The sequence below is a fragment of the Centruroides sculpturatus genome, unplaced genomic scaffold, assembly GCF_000671375.1.
Source record: "Centruroides sculpturatus isolate CEXI.00-Female unplaced genomic scaffold, Cexi_2.0 scaffold42, whole genome shotgun sequence".
In the NCBI taxonomy this organism is placed as follows: Eukaryota; Metazoa; Arthropoda; class Arachnida; order Scorpiones; family Buthidae; genus Centruroides; species Centruroides sculpturatus.
Genome location: NW_019384399.1, coordinates 1,190,762 through 1,214,577, shown reverse-complemented (window position 1 = coordinate 1,214,577; position 23,816 = coordinate 1,190,762). Strand labels below are relative to the sequence as shown.

At 30.6% G+C, this 23,816-nt stretch overlaps 1 protein-coding gene across 1 annotated transcript in view; it reads left to right on the top strand.

Moving 5' to 3' along the window:
• The window catches only part of LOC111618570 (E3 ubiquitin-protein ligase RBBP6-like), a 169,765-nt gene that overhangs the window by 31,200 nt on the left and 114,749 nt on the right, over positions 1–23,816 (top strand). The window contains exon 3 of the mRNA XM_023360128.1: positions 5,555–5,642. Coding sequence (XP_023215896.1) covers positions 5,555–5,642 — 88 coding nt within the window. The remainder of the gene's footprint in view (positions 1–5,554; positions 5,643–23,816) is intronic.

Genomic DNA, 23,816 nt, shown 5'->3' with positions numbered 1-23,816 from the left:
AAAAATCTGAAAACTTTGCATTAGACTTAATTCTGTGAATATTTTGGACTACTTTATAAATTAAATGACAATATAAATATTTCCTGATAGATGATAACAGTGGAATATTATTAAAATTATAGAAGCCGATTTTACCAATCGTTTTCTAGAGAAAAAATTAAAAAATATGATGTAGGATTTCTTAATTTTACTTTAAATTTTTATCAGTTTTAAAATATCTATACAAGTAACATGCTTTTTTTCTTTGTTAGAAAAAATTTAAACTTGTGTAAAACCGATTGAAAATACTCTATAATTTAAATTAAAAAAAACTCTTAGTAATTACTAACAAAGTGGTCATTATGAATGAATATTTAGTAGTCATTTCAAAATCAATTATATTCTCAATTGTACAGTTCTGCAGTTCCTTTGTTCTTGCAGTATCTTACCAATGGTTCTACAATATGGGAAAATACAAACTTTCTCTGGAAACTTGTGGATAGTAGAACTATAGCATGACAAAAAAATAATTCAAATTTAAAAAGTTTTGGATAAAGCTTTTCAATAATAATTCCAGTAGAGAAATATATTAAATTGTATAAAGTAATGATGAAAAGTTTGTGTCAATATTTTGAACTCAATACAAAAGTATTGATATAAGATTTTACATCCATATCAACTTATATATAGTTGAGTCCAGTTAGCTAGGAGTGCTAGAGTAAGATCATTTACTGAGTTTAATTGTAAAATTAATAGTTTCCCAAATAAAAAGAAATTTTGGAATTTAAATGTTTAAAAATAGTATCATCTTTTTATCAAAAAGTTTACATGCCTGTTATTGAAAGTTGCTTTTATCAGTTTGATGCTTTATTAACTGTTTACTGTAATTTCAATAAGAATTTCTAGGAGAATTATATGAGAAGTTTTGAATAAATTTAATAATTTGAATTACCAATAATTTTAAGATTTGACAATGTTAGAAATAGTTGATTTTTCTGTTGTATGGATTTTCTGAATTTTAATTTCTTTTCATCTCTAACAAAATAGGATGATGATAACAGGCAAGGACTAAACATTATAAATAGTATAAAATTTAAATGCTAACTGCTATTTCTTCTTGAGATTTTTGTTAGATTTCTACACCACCTTTATTTTATCTTGCTGTTTGGTACATGTACACTTTTAAGATTATAAAATTATATCAAACACAAACACTGAACCAATTTACGGTGTGGAACGATCGACTAATCATAAAAAACAAACGTTTTCGAACCCCTTCTGGGCTCTTCATCAGGTTTTAGCTCGTAAAATTCGATTGATGAATGTTGTTCAAATATTCCACACCGTAAATTGGTTCAGTGTTTGTGTTTGATATATAGGTGTGGTGAGTAGTGAGTTTTTGTATAAAATTATATTTTAACCATGTACTGTGTAATCTGATATTGGTTCATTCTGGGATTAAAAGAATATTTTATAGTTGTAGTTTCTCAGGGTTTTTGTATAAAACTTTACACCCCATATAGACTAAATTATAAAATTTTAAGTTCTCTTAACTATAACTTGGTAAAATGGCATGCATTTTTGCTTTTAATCAATTTTTTAAGTTCTGGTGCTGGGATTTTTTGGAATCTCATAGAACTTATAATTATGCCTTATTCTACTGATCATTTCTTTTGTTTAACTGAAAGATTCTGCAAGTTTTATAAGTAGATCAGTTTCTGCTCACTTCAGTTTGTTGTATAGATTAATCTTTGATTCTTCAGAAGAGTAAATATAGGAATGCTATCTTTTGATGAAAGATTAGCAAGCTTGCATATTGGTATTTCCCATTATGCTTACAAGTTTACAAATTGTGTAATGTTAAACATCATAGATGGCATTTGTGCAAGAACTTGTTACATTTATTAAATGTTAAGTTTTGAAAACAAGATGATTGTCATACAGTAACTTCAAAAAGTAATGAAATAAAGCAAAATTGTTGATTATGAAATATTGTAATGCTCAAATATGTCATGCAAGTCTTGGAAATCTTTGATATGAAAAATTTGAAAAATTACTTTGTATATAAATCCATGCAAAGATATGCTAACAAACAGAAATGCTTATATTAAACTTTAATTTTAATTTTTGATATTAAAGCTGAATTAGCTTTAATATCAAAAATGTTCCAAAGCTAATTTTAGATATATATTTTGACCAGCAATGCAAGGCTGCCTGGCAATGCCAGGCAGAAAACAACAACAAATATCAAAATTATTAGATTATTTCGTACTTCTAATCCTTCTATTCTAGTAGCCCGAAACGCCTTCTAGTGGGCGTTCTAGCAGCAGTGGTGTCATTCCGTGGTATAAATAATAAATTCCTATTACAAATAAAAATAATAATATACTGAATTTCTCATGGCGTACCCTAAAATGCAGCCAAAAATGCAAAAAAACCACATCAAATAATAATATACTGAATTTATTTTTAATTTAAATAATAGCTAGGGGGTGCTCCTAGTAGTAGTTTTTTGAATACAGTGACAGAAAGAAAGAATCCAGTTTTTCAGCTTTATATAGTTAGATTATAATTCTTGTATTGCTGATTGGCTACTGTTACAATCTTATTTTATGATATAAGCTTGTACAGGAGACTGCTTATAGTGTTAACATTATGACCATAAGGTTACAATAAAACATTTTATAACAGAAAATACCAATGTGCAAAGTTGCTATTATAGTATAAACTCCATATTTGTGAGAATTTTCTTTTTCAAAGCTGCTATGAATATTGAAAGAATGAATGTTTAAAAAATAGAGTACAGTAATACATCAAACATATGCGATAGGTGGGACCGAGTGATAACCGCGTAAGTCAGGGTATAATTTTGCAATTTGTGTAAAATCCAAGTAAGCTCTACAGCTCTATTAAGGTTTTAACAGCATCATTCACATCTGCAAACTCACCTTGAACAACTGTCCATTTGAAAATAAATTAGAAAATATAAGTTTGTAGAAGAAACTATGCAAAAATCTGAAAACTTTGCATTAGACTTAATTCTGTGANAAGCTGCTATGAATATTGAAAGAATGAATGTTTAAAAAATAGAGTACAGTAATACATCAAACATATGCGATAGGTGGGACCGAGTGATAACCGCGTAAGTCAGGGTATAATTTTGCAATTTGTGTAAAATCCAAGTCGGATGTATGTAAGCTAATAAATGCTTTTGTTAATCTTATCTCGTCTTTTGATTCGTTCATGGTTACAAGAAATTACCACATAGTCTCTCAAGTCTCCATAGATATAACAAACACAGAAATAAATAACACAAAATAAATTGGAGCTATGTGTCGATTCTGCATGACACGTCCAAATATGTAAGCTAAACAATAGTGTGGGGGGAGTGAGTAATCAAGAGTTGCGTGGCGCTCAAACAAGAGACGAATCGACAAGATTTGAAAATCGTGTAAGTCAAGGTATTACTGTAATTAAAAAATTCATAATAAAAGTCGCATTTTTAATTGCTGTCTCATTTTTTCTTAATGTTTTGATTGATTTGTTTATAACACAAGGGCAAGCAACAATAGCTGCTGAATTTCTCCTGCAAATGATTTAGCAATTCAATTTTATTTTTGGATATTGCTTTCTTGTTGTGATATTTTGCCACTGGAGTTGTTTTGTTTAAATTGTATTGTTGATTTGTAAGGATAAAGGAAAAAATTAAATTCTGTGAATACAACAGGTAAAATGTATACACATTTACAATGCATATTAATGCATAATAATATAAAATGCAATGTCTACTAAGTGTACGTATTAAAAATTATAGCCTGTGTTGATAATCAAAAATCATTGGCTATAATAAAAACTCAAGTTATTCATTTTCAAATGTATGTGATTTTGAAAATGTCTACAAAGCTTAGTCTATAGAGATTACATCTGAACTGTGTCAGTCCTGAAAGTTTTAAGAGCTCAATATTGGCATTTTCCATGGTATTTCCAATATCTACTGTTTGGTGTCATTGTCAGCACCACTCAATATTGGTAAATTTAACATAAATTAGTTTATTTTTTACTATTGCAAAATAATTTTAATAACTATATTTGTTATTTAACCTTACAAAATCATCTTATTTTATAATATCTTAGAGCAAACCACATTTACAAATAAAGAGTCTGCGATGTACTGTAAACATCACCAAATTGTAAACCTGTATGTACAGTAGGTACTGTACATGTATTCATAAATTTAGATTTTTTTCTGTACTATATTAAAAACTAAAATTTATTTGTTTGTAAGCTTAAAATAGATTCTTCTTAACCATATATTATCAAATATGCATTTATAAATAAAATACAGAACTGGGAATGGTTATTTGTGGTTTAGCCTAGTAACAAGTAAATTCAACTTAAGTCGCCTCTCCTGGAACCAATTATCGACATAAGGCGAGGTATACCTGTATAGCAAATGAATAAAAAATCATTTGTTTTCTCACATCATTAATAAATTCTTTGATTGGAGTCATTGTTTATGCAAAGACAGGTAAAATATTACTGTTTACTTAGAAAATGATGCAAACACACCTCTTAAAGCTAATGGCTTCTTCATTCAAATTAGAATACTCAAATCTGTAAATTTAGAGCAGTATTCAAATACTTTTTCCAATTTCCTGCACATTCAAAAACTTTTTCCAATACTGCTTAATGTAAAATGTTTTTTTGGAAAATGGGTTGGTTTGATTTATTCATTTGAAATTAAAGTGATTAATGCTTAACAACTCAATTAACAAAATGAGTATTTTTGTTTTGAACATTACATTTTTATTTTTTTATATTGTGTTCAAGTATTTTTGCCAGGGGTTGTATATTATACTAAAGATTTATTTTTTGGGTTAGTAATTAACATAAATACACATTCAGGAGATTCTGTTTTGGATATTTCACTTTTTCCATTTTATTTTAAAATTACATCTAGAATAAACTACTAATGGAGATGAAATGGAACTACATGTATTTCAAAAAAGAGGGAAAAATGAAGTATTTGAGATATCTTAAGTGTATATTGATCATTGCTGTCTTTTCATCACCACTTTGAAAATGCAAGGCTTATATTAATGCAGATTTTATTTTAGTTCCAGCAAAACTTTTACATTTGAATTTTAAGCTACCATAGATTATCTATATGAAAATATACTAATTATATGAATAAGATGAGAAAAATGTTGATTTGATTTAAAATGAAGGTTGATTAATTAATGGATAGATTTTTAGCCTACAGTTTTTTATTAAAAATGTATCTGTATTGGTAACTGTAAAGGAATAGCTTAAATTTGTTTTCTTTTACTTATAAAATTATTCACATTTTATAATATGAATAAACATTACAATAAATAACTGAGTTTTTTTAATTATATGCCACTTTAGTAATTCTTTAAACTGTAGAAAGCTAAAAATATTTTGTTTATAATGTAAAAAAGATTGTCTGCTGATTTAATTAAAGAATAGTCAGAAATGTTAATTTTTATTTCTTAAATCTTGTTTCTATAATTGATGATAAAAATTTTAAAAGTAAATTGCATTATTTTTTCAGTTTATGATGATGATGAAACACTTGTTCCAAAAAATACTTCAGTGATTGTTGCTAGGGTACCAGTTTTATCAACTTGCAAGAAAGTTTGGTAAGTATACATCTTAAAATAAAATTTTGTTGAAATTGAAGGAACCAATTTCAGAATGAATTTATAAGGGTGGATCAATAAATAACCAGCCAATAAGCTTCATGTGAAGAAGAAAATTTGCATGCAAATGCACAGTGTACAAAAGGCACTTTACATCCCTATTTAAGGTCTCAGTTATTTACATGTTTTCAATGGAAAATGGAAGCATTCAAAATTGAGCAGTTTGATATAATCAGGTTGCTAGTTGCTGAAGTTTGTGGATGCATTGCAAATGAAACAGGTTTATGCTCCATACATCTTAATTCTTATCCAGGTTAAAATTGGGCAAAAAATTTCTGAAAGCATTGACAAGTATGAAGGACAAATAAAATAATTGAAACATCTGCAACTTGCAGCCAAACCACAGAATGTGCAAATGGCTCACAAACAGATGGATAATGCAACTGCAGTAGTGATGAGTTTTGGTACTGTGCATGAATATTTTCATTTTGGGAAAGAGGCACAGTGGGTATCACATTCTCTTAACAAAGAACATTGAATTCCAGACAGGCTTGTTGTTGAAGAATCTTACATTTTTGGCTATGCAAGATAATAGTATTCTGTGGAAATACCCATTGTCATCTCTAAACAGTAAAAGCAAAAACCTGCAAACATCAGTGGAGTAGATGATACTTATTCTTTTTTTAATCATCATTGTTGCATTTGTAATACACGCATTACATATGCAAATTCAGTGCAGGTGTCTCAGAAAACTCACAAGTGGGATCTTCTTGCCTTGTAACAGTGTGCTTTCACACAGTTAGCAAAACAAAGAACCTGCTACATCAGTTTAGTTGGGAGGTCTTTGAGTACCTCCCCTGTTGTCCTGTGACTTTAATGCTTTTGGAGAACTGAATAACAGTGAAAAACAGAGAAGTAAAAGTGAGAAGTGAAAAACAGCTTAAAATTAAGACAGGCAATTTTCCTCTGATGCCAAAGTGCAAGTTGTTGTCTGTAATTGGCTCTGTCAGTGTCCCAATGCATTCTTTGAACAAGGCATAAGTAGACTTTTGTCATAGTGAGATAAATGTCTGAACAACCATAATAATTACTGTTAAAACAAAATGTTTATATTCCTTGCTGTTGCTTTCAGCTGGGTATTTATTGATCCATCTTATATTCAAAATGTAATAAATTCAAAGTCTCTCTAATTAGTGTGAAAGAATTTACTGAATTCAATAGTTAAAATACTGAGATTCTTTTCCAACTATTTTGGTGAAAAAAAGTATATTTTCTCAGTGAAATGTTTATGCAGTCTCTTAATAAATCATTTGAAATAATTTAATAAAAAGTTAGTAGTTTAAAAATATATATATACAAATTTGTGAAAATTAAATAATTTTTCATAATGTACTGACTTCATAACTTCATTTTAATTTATAAATATTGCAACATATTATATATTATGACGACTTTTCTTTTAGTTAATAAGTTTGCACTTTATGCCGACGTATACTATTATTAGAACACTTACGTGCAGTGGCGTTACAGGAGTGGAATTCCTGATCCGGAAATTTATCCGACTTTTGTAGAAAGGTTTTTCCGCTAGCACTTTCAGTAGTGTAAAACTACCATCATCAGGTGGTACATAGAATTCGATAATTTAAGCTTTCCGAACAATGTTCCGACAGTTTTTTAAAAAATTTTTTCAATATTGAATATTTTGATCGATATTTCCAATGGTTCGGCTGATTTTGGTTTTCGAATATTATTTAAAGGTTCTTCGTCATAGCGCGTAGAAATGATGATAAATAAATATTAACGTGAGAAATGTCTGTTAATGAACATAGTTTGCTCAAGTATGCGCACCAACGCAAAATAATCATATAAGCAACAAAGGAGTATTTTTATCTTGAGTTGTTTGAATGCTGTTATCCAAATTTGTGGGAGCTTGAGAGTTGGGGAGTTGCATGGTATAGTAGTAGAAATATAGAGTGTCTCCCAAATAAATAGCTCTTTTTGCTCGTTACAGCGTTTTAGTAATTTTGTTTCGTTCCATAGAGGCTAGTAGTTGTGGTCGAGTATTTTCTTTGCTAATTCTGTGACTGGCCTATTATTTTTGATGTCTTCTTGATGTTCATGGATTCATGAACTTAATTTTCTAGCAGTAGCTCCTATATAATTAATCTCTTCACCAGTTAGGGTGTGCTTTTAGTTAAACAGTCATTATTATTTTAATCTACTTTTTTTTATATGCTAAAATAGATTAAACTGAGACATTAAATAGAAGATTAAAATAGTTATTAGGTTGAAATGTCAAGTTAGATTTAGTTGGAAAAAGTGTTTGTGTGTGTGTGTGTATATACAGTGAAAGTTTGCAATCCAACTTTCTACAATTTTTTATTTTTTTATGTACATCTTTATTAAAATATAAACATCCAAACATGATAGTTATATATTAAAGCCAACTATTATTATTAAAATATTAATTATAATTATTAAATTTAGCAAGAGATGGTGCCTAATACCTGCCTCTAATGCCAAATTACTTAGCATTTAATTAGTAGTAGTAGTAGTATTGCCTGATATAATTTGGCAATTGTTTGGCTTTACATAAATTTTTTAATTTACTTAAAACAAGTTCTTCAGTGATGAATGAATGCATTTGCTGCAGTTTGATACAGGATGATTTATGAATTTTGTTTCCTGAGATGTCAGTGACTATAAAGCAAATATAATTAATATGCAGATTTCTTGATTTGCAGATACAGTTTAACCCGATTATAACGACATCGGATGTAATGACAACCCTAATATAACGTCAAATTTTTATCGGTCCCACGATTTTACTATACTAGATAATGTTAAAAAACCCACTTGTAACGACATAAAACCCTGTTTTAACGTCATATTTGAAGCACTCTTAAATTTACAAAATTAAATTATAAATTTTATTTATCAAAGAAAATACTACGTGTTCAGTCAGAGTCCCTTCCTAGAACGATTGTGGGTGGTACTGTCACCACCTGATTCGGTGGGGTGAGATGCGCCACCCCTTTAAACGACGTGACAGTGGGTTAGTCTGCATAGCTCTCATACTCGTGTTGTAGTTTACAATCTAAAATAACTGACTTTTTTTAAGTGAATATTTTTATTGTTTTTTTTTAATTGATATACATTAATTTAACCTAAAAGTGAAATATATTGGACTTCATGTCCATTGATAGATAAGCAAGAAACGATAAAATTATCATCCAGGCGTTAAAACCAAAAGTGCTGCCATTATCGAAACTTGACAAATAAAAATTTCTTATAAAAAATAATTTTTGAAATTTTTAATTACATCGTTGTAAATTTAGACATAATAATGTAAATAAAGTTGATTTAAATATTTAGTTTGCACTTTTATACATACAATATTAAATTAATGAATTTTATAATAGATTCTTAAACAGACTTGATACTTTTATGGAACTGAAATTATGACCCCGCAGAAAACGACACTCGGTTATAACGTCAAAAAATTGCCGGTCCCATGGATGACATTATAAGCAGGTTAAACTGTATTTTTGTATTCAGAAATTGCTAAATATTTTGAAGCAGTTTGGTTTTATTTGTTCATAAAATATCCTATTAGAGCCTTTTGCTTTTGGTATAATCTCTAATGTGTTGAAAATCAAGTTGCACACTTGTCATCCATAATGACTAGTTATATCTTTTATCAGAATCACCCAGTACAGTGGTACCTCAGGATATGAAACTAATCTGTTCCGGAACGAGATTGTATCATGAAAATGTCATAAGGTGAATCATTTTTCCCCATACGATTATATGTAAAAGCAAATAATTCATTCCAACACGAAAAAAAAGCACTCAAATTAAAGCTAAGTAGTATATTAAAAACAAATAACTATAGTAAGGAAAACACTGAAAAATGCATTTTGTAGTTGTAAATATATAAATAACCATAATAGAATAATAGATAAAAAAAAAGGAGTTTTATTTGCACTTTACCTTTGAGATTAGACAATGGTGGAGGTGTAAACTGGTGGCAGAGGAGAGGGAGAAGGGAAATGATACTAAAACTTAACTTACATAACATAATGTAACAATAACGTAAAAATAACTTAGAAAAGATAAAAAAAATTAGTGTTGTTTTATATATATATTTTTAAATTTTTATTCACTGTGTTTTCCTTTCTTTCCTTCACTTCCACCAGCACTTTCACTGGATAGAGGTCGCTTGGTAAAATATCTATCCAAAGAGGTTTGGCTTTACCTACTTTTTAAAATGTTTCTAAAATGACTTAGGCAAATGTCATTACTCCAAGCAGCAATACAGCTAGTGTGAACCTTTTCGGCATGTTTCTTTTCAATAAAATCAGTCACTTTCTGATAATACCTCAAGATTTTCTTTATCGAGCGAGATCCTTCCATGACAAAGCAAGCGTGTGAACTGAGACCAATGAACAGAAGTGAATAAAAAATGGCGCTGCAAACTAATGTAACATTGTATGGTGAGTTTTTGTTCATATCATGGAGCAAAAATATGTTTGAATTTCATGTTGTATCCTGAAAATTTTGTATGCTGGGGCATTCATATCCTGAGGTACCACTGTATTATACATGAAATGTGTTCTGTGATAATTACAGAATATTTTTCATCAGATATTCGAAGCATGTTAAATTAGTAACAAAATTATTCATCTTTGGATAATAAAGAAAAAAAATTGGTTTAAAAAATGTAATCTAAATATGTAATAATTATAAATAATTTTAAACAACTTTTTGTTGACCACTATTCCAATGATACACATCAGTGTTATGTACTTTCATTTTCTTTCATAAAAAGTATTTAAAATTTAACTTTTTGTATTACAACAAAAGTAATCATTAATGCCATATTTAATTTATTATATGGACAATATTGAATATGCTAATTGGGCAAAAGTATTAATTCTGAAGTAATAAGTTTAGCTTTTATCTCAAAGTTTGTATATATTCGACTGCTTTATTTAGTACTAGCAGATACACCTGGTGGTACATGGGCTAAAACAATTAAACTTCTATTGCAGTTTTAATTTTAATCTTTGTATTCATTACTCTTTGCCTGGCATGTAGGTGTCTATGCTGATATTGTCTTAAAAATGGGCTGGAAAAGGAAATTCAGAAAACTGACATTTGTTGTTGTTGTTGAAAAAAATGAAGAAGAAAATATTAAAGAGCATTCGTATATTTTAAGCAACTTGTTGCTGGATTTTTTTTCTTAACTTTCCTGGCAACATTTAAAATTTGGTGATGTCATCTGTTATATTTTATTTAAAAAAAAAACATTTGATATTTTTAATTATTATAAAATGGCAAAAAGCTTAATTTTATGGGTGGGGACAGGTTTTATAAGAAATCGTAAATGCTAATAACAAGTGAAATTATCATTAAGTTCAACCCTACATGAGATACAACACATGAACCCCCTTTATCTCCCCCACTCTATCGACTTTTAATCATTAAAATTTAATAGCATCAATCCCCTAATACACAAATTCCCTACAAAATTGCAGAAATTTTCAACAAAAAGCACAGAAGTTATTAAGCTTCAAAGAGAGTGAACAAAAATGTTGACACACACACACACACACACACACACACACACACAATTCATACATACAGAAAAACCCCCCAAATTGTATTGCATTTCTCGACATTTCAAGGTCCCTGCGTTCAAAATGTAAAAATCGTGGTGGGTCATTTTTTGACTGATTGTTATACTTTCCCCTGTGATATATAATAGAGCCGGGAAGGTAATTACAAATTAATGAATCCATTAATAGAAACATCAAACAGATGTGAATTGTACACATGATTTTGTTACTTGGTGACTATTGACAAGGATCGTTTTTAAAGTAAGAATTATTTACATATACAGTGGATGATCAGTTAACGAACATAATCCGTTCCAAGTCTTTGTTCACTATCCAAATTGTTTGTTAACCAATTATCGATTTACCATAGGTTTTATGGCAAGTTGATTAATTCATTCTGGAGACCCCAAAAAATAAATAATATATACTTTCTTACTATGTTTGTTTATGTTATACTAGCTTATCCGTCACGCATTGCTGCAATCTCAGAAGAAACGAAATTCAAGCAAACTCGTTATGATAAAATTAAATTTAAATTTTATCAATTTTATTCAAACTTATTATTATTATTATTATTCATTTTCATCGGGAAAACATTTCAAAGTGTCGTTTCAATTCTATTTATTTATTGGAGTGCTTGTGGATACACGATATTTTTTGTTTTTCCGTCTGGTACGTACACGAATAAATCAGGTTTTTGGATGCGTGAGCTGGCCACGTACAGTTGTCCATGTGAGAAGTGCAGATTCTCCAAATTTAGCCCACAGACTTGCAGTGATTGTCAGAAGTGTGATATTCCCCATTTTTATATATTTTTTTAATCCTTTATAATTTTGATTATTTAATTGCTCCTCCTCTCTTCCTTGGCATCTTGTGAAATTTCTGATGGTTGGATAATAAACCGTTTTATTGTAATTTGTCTTTTTAAATTATTTTGAGTTGATATTAAAATTTGGAAAAGGGGGATCCCTAGATCGGTAAAATAGGTGAATTTCCTCCTACAACTTCGGTTGTTGTTCGAGATACAGTTAAGGTTTTAACAAAGTTTGAGCGAATACATAATTAGCAAAAAAAAAGTTGAAATAAAGTGATTAAACAAGAATTATTACAAATATCGTAAATAACAGTTCACAAATGCATATATATTTTTTGGAGGGGGAAACGGTCTTCACAATTTGAAATTGATCGAACGCACAGTAAAATGCTCGTATACATTTGCGCTATCTATCGTAGGATAAATGTACTATGTCAGAAACCTTCGCGGGAGTATATTAAACAATTTCCCAAAGCTTCGTGGCAATCGGATAAACGGTGTGGTAATGCATGAAGGACAGACACACAGACATACATTCATTTTTATATATATAGATTAAAAATACATATACAGTAGACCTTACCATGTTATATGAATTCCATGTTGTACGAGTCACTTAGATTTTACAAATACATGATCCGTTCACAGCTCAGCACTTGTGCAGTTTAGGCGATACGACTGTTTGAAAGGTTTTCTTCCATAAAATTAATCGATTCTAGACTAATTTGACTCAAACGTTTCCAAAACATACACAAATTTTTGGGAATAATCCATATAAAATATGCTATAAACAAAAAATTGTAGGACTGCTCACCGTTCGAAGACGCCATTGCTTAAGCTTGTTTTCGTCATGGAGTGGCTCATTGGACGGTGGACATGTGCTTCCTGATAAGTTATTCTTTCTGCAAAAAATTTGCTGAACTTTTGGAGACATCATTAATAGAAATATAATTTTTATGGCCGTTGAATAATAATTGTTTTTTAGTAGGTCCACTGCTCATTTATACTCAATGGTTTGTGCAATGTCCACCATTGGTTCGGATTCGACCAATCCTGTTGAGACATGAGTTGGCCATGACAATCTGTCTCATTCTTTTACTGTGTTATATGAGCCTCTTTTAGTGTGTTATACGAACATTATTACAATTTTTCCTCCATGTTATATGAAACCATCTTATATGAACCTGTGTTATAGGGGAATCTACTGTATACACAGTCTTGTATTTTTATTAGTCATGTTTTTTCCATTTGTGGGGGTTAAAGAATCTGTCTAATATAGATTGCTTTTCTCTCTTCAGGATTTTTCAGAAGTAATTAATAGTATTGTAATTGTAGAGATCCCCAAGCCTATTAACCTCAACCTGGTTTGTGTGTCATTCTAAGACTGTTGTTGCGACATCCTCCCACTTCTTCAAAAGATGTTTAATATTAGCTATTGGAATTAATCCTCTTTTTCCGAAGAAAACATATCTTGCCGAGTTTCTTGGTGATCTTCATTCAAGAGTTCTTTGCGTTCTTCTGTCGTCAGATCAGTTTCAGGTTCTATTATGAGCTCTTTAATGTTCTTTATTTTTCAGATGTGATTTTTGTTACTCTTTTAGCTGCTTGATTATACTGTATCTTTATTAAATAAGATTGAACTGCGGCCTACTGTAGACCTGTTCAAGCCATACTGCCCAGCAATACCAGACATCTTCTGCCCACTCTCTACCTTTGCTATTACACTTTCACCTTTCAAAAATAAAAACCAACTCAAAACTTAACTAGTGCCTGCCCGACAGTCTTATGAATACTTTTAAAAAAATTTTCTGCCAGAAAAATAAAATGTTGGAATTAAAAGGGAGTTTCAAAGTTTGGAGGAATACTATCCAATCAGTATATTCCAGGTTGAACATTGATATGATGTCTCCTGTGCTCTGAAAAGTTTCAAATTGTTGTCTGAAGACAAGAGAAGACCAATCTGTATTCATTATTCTACATTGCTGCTTCTTGTGTTTGTTCTTTGAGGTGTTTGTTGTACTAACATAACTTTTTGTGAAAGTGTTTGTTGTCCGATTTGTTTGTTAACCAATCACCAACTGTACTAACAACCCAAGCCAATGCTTTGGATTGCCATCTGGTGAAGAATATGTTTTAACATGTTTGTGACCCTATCAGTCAGCTCTGAGCTCTTCAGTGCGTCACACAATTTCTTGGTAGCATTTTCTCAATGATGTTGATCATCAACCCTGCCAATTGTGAGATAGTCAGTGATTCATTATTTAAATGCAAAAGCATTTGCCTAGATAAAATTCGTCAACAGATAATTGAAGTATTTGGAGAAGGTTTAACGAATGAGGCAAATGTGTAGAAATGGTGTTGATTATTCAACAAAGGGAGAGCAAGCTGCATAATGATGTGTTTCCTCACTGCTCAAAATGTGACAAAACACAGTTGCAAAAGCTTGGTGGGAAATATTGGACCATCTATAATATAGTATGGGCCTGGCACCTTCTGATTTTCATTTTTTTTTTTAAATTAATTTTTGAATGGAAAATGCATTCAGACCAATGACAACATTCACAAGACTGTCACCAACTGGTTCGGGGAACAGGTGGCAGAGTTCTTCAACAAGAGGATCATCTAGATCAGGCATGGCCAACATATAGCCCGCAGGCCGGACATGGCCCATGTAATGGATTTATGTGGCCCGCAATTAATCTTTCAATATTAGCTACTCAAGTCAGAATAGATCAGTGAAAATTTCTAACACCTAAAAAAAAGTCAACAACCTGCTGTCTAGTTAGAGTTAACCCTCCATTACAAATCTAAGTACAGCGAAGAATGTTGATAAAGCATGATAATGTGAAAAATGTATATGTAATCTGTATGTACAATTTAGTCTCTACAGGGTGACACCACAATGAGATCTCGCACCATCTCAAAATCTTCCTAGGGCAGCTTCTGGTTCAGCCTGTGAAAAAAGTTTTCTTTCCAATTTGGCCCGGGGGCAAAAACTGGCCACCCCTGATCTAGATCAATGTCTCCCAATGTCAAAAATGCTTGGATGTTAACGTGGATTATATTGAAAAATAGTTTGACATATTTTCATTGTAAAAGTAAGGATGTTGAGTTACAATAAATTATCACCTTATGACAAAATGATTCTTACTTCAAAAACAACTTTTGAATAATTCTTCAGTCTTTACAAATTTACAAAATTACGTTCAGTGCACACTAATGAATCCACTAATAGAAATGTTGAACAGATTTGAAAACTACACATACTTTTGATAGATGGTGACTATACTGTACATTGAGTAATTGCTTTGCTCACATTGTCAACAAATTTTATCATTGGATTTCTTTTGATTTTCTCTTAATGAAGTCAGCTTTGTTTTATTTATGTATCTTTGTATAGACGTGTTCCATTGTAATTTATAGAAATATTTGCTAAATTTAAAAGTTTTCTTAAATTATGGAAAAATAATACTTACGAATGTCGTAATAACATCTTATAATGTTGTAATAACATCTTCGAAATCTGGGAAGCTAATGACAGGATTGTATATTGATTTTCTCAACCGTTGTTTAAAGTCTTATGTGGGAAAAGAACAGTTTCTATTAATTATCGACTCTTGGGTTGGACAAACAAAGCCTGAATTATATGATGAAATCTTTCAGGATGACGAGAAATCACCGACTTGTACAATTAAAGCGATTCCTCCAAAATGTACTCCTCTTGTTCAACCTTGTGACATCTATTTTTATAGATAGGTAAAAAATCTAATATAGCATATACAAAATTGTGTTTATCTAACTGAAAATAATAGAGAAATAAATTCCCGTGAAGACTGTATAAAAATACAATCAATAGTATATCATCAACTGTCATCAGCAATTTTTAATGAAATGATCCGGTATGCCTGGTATGCTTCCAGGCTTCCTCATGAAAGAGAAAATTTCATGAATGTAAATGAAGTATGTTTTCCAATAGAACTTTTAAAAAAAAAGTTGTTCGTGTAAACAATCATCCTTCATAAATTGTGCAAGATGACAAAATAGTTTTGTTTTTAATGTTTTTTATGATAATTATCATTCTGGTGCTTGTATGTAAAATAAAAAATTGACAAATGAAGACAATATTGTAAAAGTTTTTATATAAATAAAACCCTACCCAAAAATTTGTTATAGTGGTAATTAAGTTTTAATTTACCTCCATTAAAAATGCATTTGAAATTATTCAACTTTTTAAAAATAAATTATTTCAATTTTAATTAGCTGTAACAGTCATTTCATAAATAGAATAAAATTATTTATGATTTAATTGATAATATTTTTAGGTCATTAACTTTATTTAAAAGTTGTTATAATTTTTAAAACAATTAAAAAAAAAAAAAAAAAGTTAGCCGAAGTTAGGATCAAACCTAGATCGCCTGCGTGGCAAGCGAGTTTGCTACAGACTCAGCCATTTTGCTGTGCTGCCACAGTATAAAATTGAGCAGTATATGAGCTGCGCTTAAAACTTTAGAGCCTTTTTTCTCAGAATATTCTGGCTAGTGCGCTTTACAATTCTTCTGGGTGGACACCCTTGAGGTATACTACTAATCTGAATTCTCATCCCAAACTGAATTTTCGAGACCGTAATGTCCCCTTGTAAGAGCCATTTTCTCTTGGACAAGCTTTAGTGTCTTCTGTGTGATCCATTTCTTGTTAATTTTTCCCTCTTCTGGTAGGGCCTGCTGAATTACTTCTCCTATTGCCTTTGTTATTTCTTTAATCTTGTCTAGAGTTTATCTTCTTCTCAAGTGTATTTCTATACTGTATATGCTCCCTATTTTCTCATCTTTTAGCTTTGAAATGTCTCTTTTCTTTTGGAAATGTGCATTAACTTTTCAGTTTTATCTTTGCTATGACTAAGCTGTGATCAGAATCAATGTTGGTTCCCTGAAATGTTCAACATTGTCAAACTGATGTTGACCATTTCCTTTGGATCAAAATCATATCAATCACGTTTCTTGTTGTTCTTTTACTTGATCTCCATGTCCATTTTCTATAGTTCTTTTGCTGGAATGTGGTGTTACATATCATTAAATCATGATCAATGACAAATTCAAGTAGTCTTTCCCCTTGTTCATTCTTTGCTCCATATCCAACTTACCCATTACTCTTTCCCAACATTTATTATTATTTCTAATCTTAGCATTTCAGTCATTTCCAATGATGATCACATCTCACTGCAGTGTTTTCTCTATTATCACACTTTGATTTTTATAGAAAAGTTCAATCTCATCTTCACTGCTATCTGAGGTAGGTGCATATGCCTGGATTACTGATATATTAAATGGCTTTGCTTCAAACCATGCCATCATCAATCTTGCACTAACTGGATTGTATTCTAATAATGCTGCCCATGCTCTTTTACTAAGCAGAAATCCAACACCAGCTTCATGCCTTGTCATTTCCCAACCAGATGACTTCACTTTACCATCATTCAGTTCTCCAGATGCTGTCCAATGCCTCTCTGCTAAGCCTAATGTGTTGCATGGATATCTCTCCATTTCCTTTCGAAGAAGCTCTAGTTTTCCAGGTGACGATAACATTCTGACATTCCAAGTTCCTACTGAAAGGACTCTTGTTGCTGGGTGAAGCTTTCTTTCTGTAGCCAATTTTTCAATCCAACCCTGATTGCTCAGTTGGTATCGTGGACCTTGTTTATCTGGGTAACATCTGAGTCAGCATCTTTTATCTTTTGTTTGTATTAACATCAGATTTCATTTGTGTTGTTTTATGGTTAGTGCATCAACTGTCATCTAACCAACCCTCCTTTTTTTTTTCTGGGCTTGGGACTGACATGTTTTCTGTAGAGATTGCATGGTGGAGTTTGATTGCACTCTGTTGGTACTAACTGTCACATTTTAGGAGAGATAGGGTGATGTTAAGGTTACCACCCATTTGGTATTGGATCTGTTTGGCAGCAATTTTAAGTCAAGGCTGGCAGTCAACAAAAATATTTGAGTTTTGACAACACAGTTTAAAATATAAACAAAATTATATTTTAATTGAAAAAATATTAAATAAAATTATTTTTAATATTTTGGTATGTTTATTTATAACGATAAAATGCCTGAACAACACTTAATTTGTTTAAACAAACATTTTTGACCCCTTTCACAGGTTTACATCAGGTTTAACAAGAAGATTCACACTGTTTAGGAAAACAGTTCAAATCTTTTTTTAAACCTCATGTATACCTGTGAAAAGAGGTAAAAAAAATGTTCTTTTATAGAAATTAAGTGTTGATGTAAATAGATATAAGATGTTCAAGCTAAATTAGTTTTAGCCTATACAGAAGTGTTTTGTAAAGATAAGATGACTTAAACTAACATTATAACTAACAAATTTTTTTTTATAATTCATAAATGATGCTGTAATATTTAATTTTTTGAATGCATTTTGCGTGATTTTAAGTGAAAATAATTGTTTATGCTAAATTTACTGCCATTTCAAGTTGTAAAAATTGATTTTTTTAAGATGAATCAGTCTAGGCATTCATTTGATTCTCCTTTTTCTCGAATAAGTACACACAATTGTGCATTTAGGAAAACCTGACTTTAATGGATATTATATTTGTTCGGCTCGTTGCATCATTTGCCAAGCCTCATTTAATGCTATATATGATGGAATTACAGCATTTATAAGGCATGTCAATTGTGAGAAGTATTAAAAAAGAAGTTCATCTTCTCATTACCTTTCCCTTCCCCTAGTCATTACATCAGCCAATGAAAATTTTCAAAGATGGCAACTTAGGTGACACAATGGGATAGTTTTTTCTTTTTTTTTTTTGTTAAAGAAACTAACCAGGACCCTTGTTAAATGTTTTCTACTCTGGTGGTATTTTACCTATGNACCTTAGATTACACAATGGGATAGTTTTTTTTTTTTTTTTTTTTTTTGAGTAAAGGGGAATTTAATTTGTTTGGGGTAGTGTTGTAATATTAACTTTATCTGCAATAAAATTACAAATTTATTTTCTACTACACAATAAAAGCATGCGTATGCACATTATAAATGGATAATTTTCAGGTTTCTTTTGAATGATCGATTCTGGATTTCCCAATCATTTTTCATTCTTAAGCTTGATGCTTATTAATTAATTAATGTACTGTGCTCAAAATGTGAATTGTTAATTTTTTCAAACTAAAATAAACTTTAGAAAGTATTCAAAAGAATCAAAATTGGAAAAAAATTTGGTATCATCCCATCACTGGTTAAAACATCTTAAAAACATCAGTTTTTAAGATGTTTTAACCAGTGATGGGATGATATTTTCCAAGTGTTAACCACTTGGAAAATGCTAGTTTTTTTTAACAAAATGTATCAAGAAAGTTGTTAAATCTAAATTCTTGTAGCATTTTAGCAAAAAACTAGTGATTGCTTAAACCCTTCTTTTCAAATATTCTCACATCATTGCTTCTGATGTAAAATCTAATGAAGTAAATTACTTATATTTAAGGGAAGGGCACTGATTAAATAGTAAAGACATTGTTTAGTCAGTTTATCCATTTGCACATCATTACTTAGATCATATGTTTTTAATAATTAAACTGTTTGATTAATTTATATTTTCCAATTTAAAATAATTGAATATGAAGTTTAATATATTGTTTTTCAGTAGCATATTAGGTTATAGGCAGTGACATCATAGATTTGTGTGCAAAAGTACTTTCTTGATCATTGAAAGAAATTTGTGTGAACTGATTTTGCAAATTTTTCTATAAAATAATGGTGGATTGTAGGAGAAAATATAAATAAAGAAAATTTCCTAAAGAAAAGTCAAAAGACAAAATTCAGTGACACTACAAATCCAAATAGAAACATGCTTATGATTGTCTCACAAGTGCAATGATATGACACTGTCACATTGATGATGATATTTGAAGAAAGTTTTGTCCAGTAATTGATTTTGAATTGTAAATAAAGTAACAAATGCTTGATTATATCAGGGATGCACAACCTGAGGGACCACATACAATGTTCATGCATCCCTCAGACCTTACAAGTCAAATCCCTTCTTTTGAAGTTTCTAAGTATAGAATGTTTTCCCTTTCAAAAAGTCATTAGCACCCAACTGTTTTATGACTTTCCCTAAAGTGAGAAATGGGGGGTTGAAGTACTTCTATTTCTAGCTAATATCCTTTCTGGTTTAGATATGGAATATTTTAAGTCTAATACATAGTGTTATAACAATGTTTAGAAGAATCAAATAGAATAAAATGATGTTAGAATGTCATTTTCAATGTTATCAGGAAGTTTCTATTTTGGCGGAAAATTTTCAATTTTATGCTTTGGAAACTTGCTTATTCGTCTAAATAGCATCAAATAACATAAAAATAAGTGAAAATGGCACTGAAAAACCATGAAAATAATGATTTTTTTAGCATTTGTTTACATTCTAGATTCTGATTGGTATAGTTGAATTTGAATCAATCTTTTCTGAAAAAACACTTACTCATCAACCTAATGTCATTCAAACTAGAAAATACCAGAGTTCAAAAAGGAATGTACAAAAGCTATAACAACCAATTATTTAGAACAAAGTCTCTCTATAGACCAGTATTTCTCAACGGGGGTGATATGTGGGTGTTTTTCCATGTTGAGGGGCGATTAGTAACAATTTATATTTTGGGAGCAAAAAACAATTTTCTGGGTGATATAGTAAAACATTATATTAAGAATAATTAGATATTTTATTCGTTATATCGTACAATAATTAAATAAATAACATTATACTAGTCACTAGTCTATTCAATGCAGTATGAATTTGGTGTTAGTCTTGGCCCTTGGCATCAGAATTTTGTAGTAAAGGGGGCGATATTACTTAAGGGTTTTACTGAAGGGGGTGACAATTTATTAGATAGTTGAGAAACACCGCTATAGACTAACAATAGAAAAAAAAATTTTAATTATTACGTTGGACAAAGAAAATTAATACGTTAGCTGGAATCAATTTCCTTTTAGTCATACGACTAAAAGGAAATTGATTCCAGCTAACGTGCAATCAGCTTCCTTTTAGTCATACAACTAAAAGGAAGCTGATTGCACTAAAAAGTTTTGAATTTAATAATTATTTCAAACTGAGTCAAGTCATAAATTTCCAGTGATTATCAACACTGCCTGCAAGGCTAAAGTAATTAGATTCCTTGTGTTAACAAAGAGGGTTGTAAAATGGTCCAGTCCCCTGGCCAGTAAACTTAATCCTAAGCTGGCCCTTCTTCAGTAAAGGTTGTGCATCCCTGATTATATCATATTTGAATCAAATAATTACAATGTGCATTTAATGTAAAAGGGACATTTAAGAAATGAGATATTTAAATATTTTCAAATGTAATATCTGAAAGTATATTTGGCACTTAATCTTTTGCTGGAAAAGTTTTGCTAATGGATATGACAATGTTAAAAACATCTGGATATTTGTCACTGTTCTTACAGAATGAAATGAATCCTGATTCTGAATCTATCATTTCACCAATCCATCATCAGTAATAGTAACTAGTTTTAAAGAGTTAATATTAATGCTTACAAACACTGAAAATTTTTGAAATTGGTTAACCCAGGGATGGCCAACATGAGGCCCGCGGGCCGCATGCGGCCTGCCGGGAGTCATGTTGCGGCCCGCGGAGCTAGGTCAAATGAACGTAAATGTTAACTTTATTGTACATATCACCAAAAAAACATTACCTCATGAGTTATTCATATCATGTATTTTTAAATTATAGCTAAGAGAAATTTGAAATATCTCTCATTTTTGGAAAAATTCATAGATTTTTAGCTATTTCAAATATCCCGCTATTTGACATTCAAGGTTACTTAGTTTTTCGTCCGACGCTAAGTGTTGATAAAATTTAATATGAGACTTCAACTTCAGCTATATATGTTCTGTGGTCTTCAGCGTTTTCGGGAAGCTCGCAATGTTGTCAGGCTCATACTCATAACTATTTTCAGTACAGCTTGACAAAGTTCCGTGTTATTCTGTAGCTTCGTTTTATTATCGCCAATGCGATTGACGTTAAAATACATATTTAACATATTTATAATTATAGTTCAAACTACTTTAAACAAGTAGCCAGTCTACCATATCAATTCGATAAGTAAGTAAACCCTGAAACGTTGGAGAAATTCCGTCAAGTTGGTCTGGAAGAGTTCTATGAAACGTATTTGGACAAAGATAAACATCTTGCATTTTACAAACATGCTCTGTTGATGGTTTCGCTATGTGGAAACACTTATGCGTGTGAACAGCTTTCTAGTCGCATGAAGTACATCAAATCACAAGTGAGATCAAATTACTGATGTTCATTTGGAAAACTGCGTGTAGCGACAACATCAGTGGAGATCAATTTTGATGCACTTAGTTCTGTAAAACAGTCAGATGTCTCACTTTTAAATATTTTAAAATTGTCTAATAAATATGTTTGATTCTCGGTTATGTTTTATTTTCTTAAAAAATAAATATATTTATTTTTTGTGTTTTTTTACATTAAACCAGGCAAGTGTTTAACCACGATCTCGCCTACTGGGAAGCGACAATGTGGTTGAAGCTGTAGCACGCTTGCTTGTTTACTTTAATAAAAAAAAAAAAAAAATAGGTGCGTGGCCCGGCAGGAAATATTATTTCTGAAATTTGGCTCGCCTTCTGAAAAGGTTGGCCACCCCTGGGTTAACTGGTTTTCAAGAAAACTGATTCTGTATTTTGTAGAATTAATGTTTTATTATGACATTTTATCAATATTATTAAAGCACTGCAATAAATATTAGCCAAGATGATGAATATGCCTGTCTCACTTATTATTCTTGCCAAAAAGAAGTCAGTGTTTTTTTGATGTTGATAAATGCTGGAGTCTAAAATTTTAACAAATAGCATTTGAAACTTTATTGGTTTAAATTTAATTCACACTAATTTTCATCTTAAATTTAAATTTTAAGATGACACAAGGCATTATTACTTAAAAAAGTCAAGGATGGTAAATTGGTGCTGTGTACAAATTATAATGTTACACTGAAATTTTCTTGTAGTATATCACTTATATAGAATTACCTTAAATCCAAGCATACTTTATTGCCAACTAATTGTAAGTCAGAAAAAAAAGGCAAGTAAACACAATAATACTGATTTTGTTGCCTGTTCAAAATTGATTTTGAAACCATTTTTGGTTTTTGCTAAAACTTCATTTTATCAATAAATGTTTAATTACCTTTATTGAAAACTGCTTTTGTTGTCAGAACTAATTGATATTGTTTCACAAATTTGACAAATGCCCAAAAACATTTTTCTCTTGTCCTCTACCAATAATGGTAATATTTTTAAAAGTTATATATATGAGTAATCTTCAAATATCATATGAATAAATTTGGATTTTACAAAGTTGAGTAGGAAGGTGTGGTCCCTGCTTAGAAGATTGGGGGGAGCAACTGCCAAACCAGATACCGAAATTTTTGTTATTCCAAATAGTATTGCAGAACATATACTAAATACATCTAGAGCTCCTAGAGTTTGTGAGTTCACAATTAAGATTAAAAAAGAGCTTATGTCCATCAAAGCTAAATGTATACAGTGAAAACTGCTTAGGCGACCACCTGCATTCGAAGGGCACCTGTCAAAACGGGCAAAAATTTCTGGCACGGAATAGTTTATCCATAGAGTCTTCGTATTAGTTACCTGTATTAAACGACCATCTGTGTAACGCGACCGCGGGCATA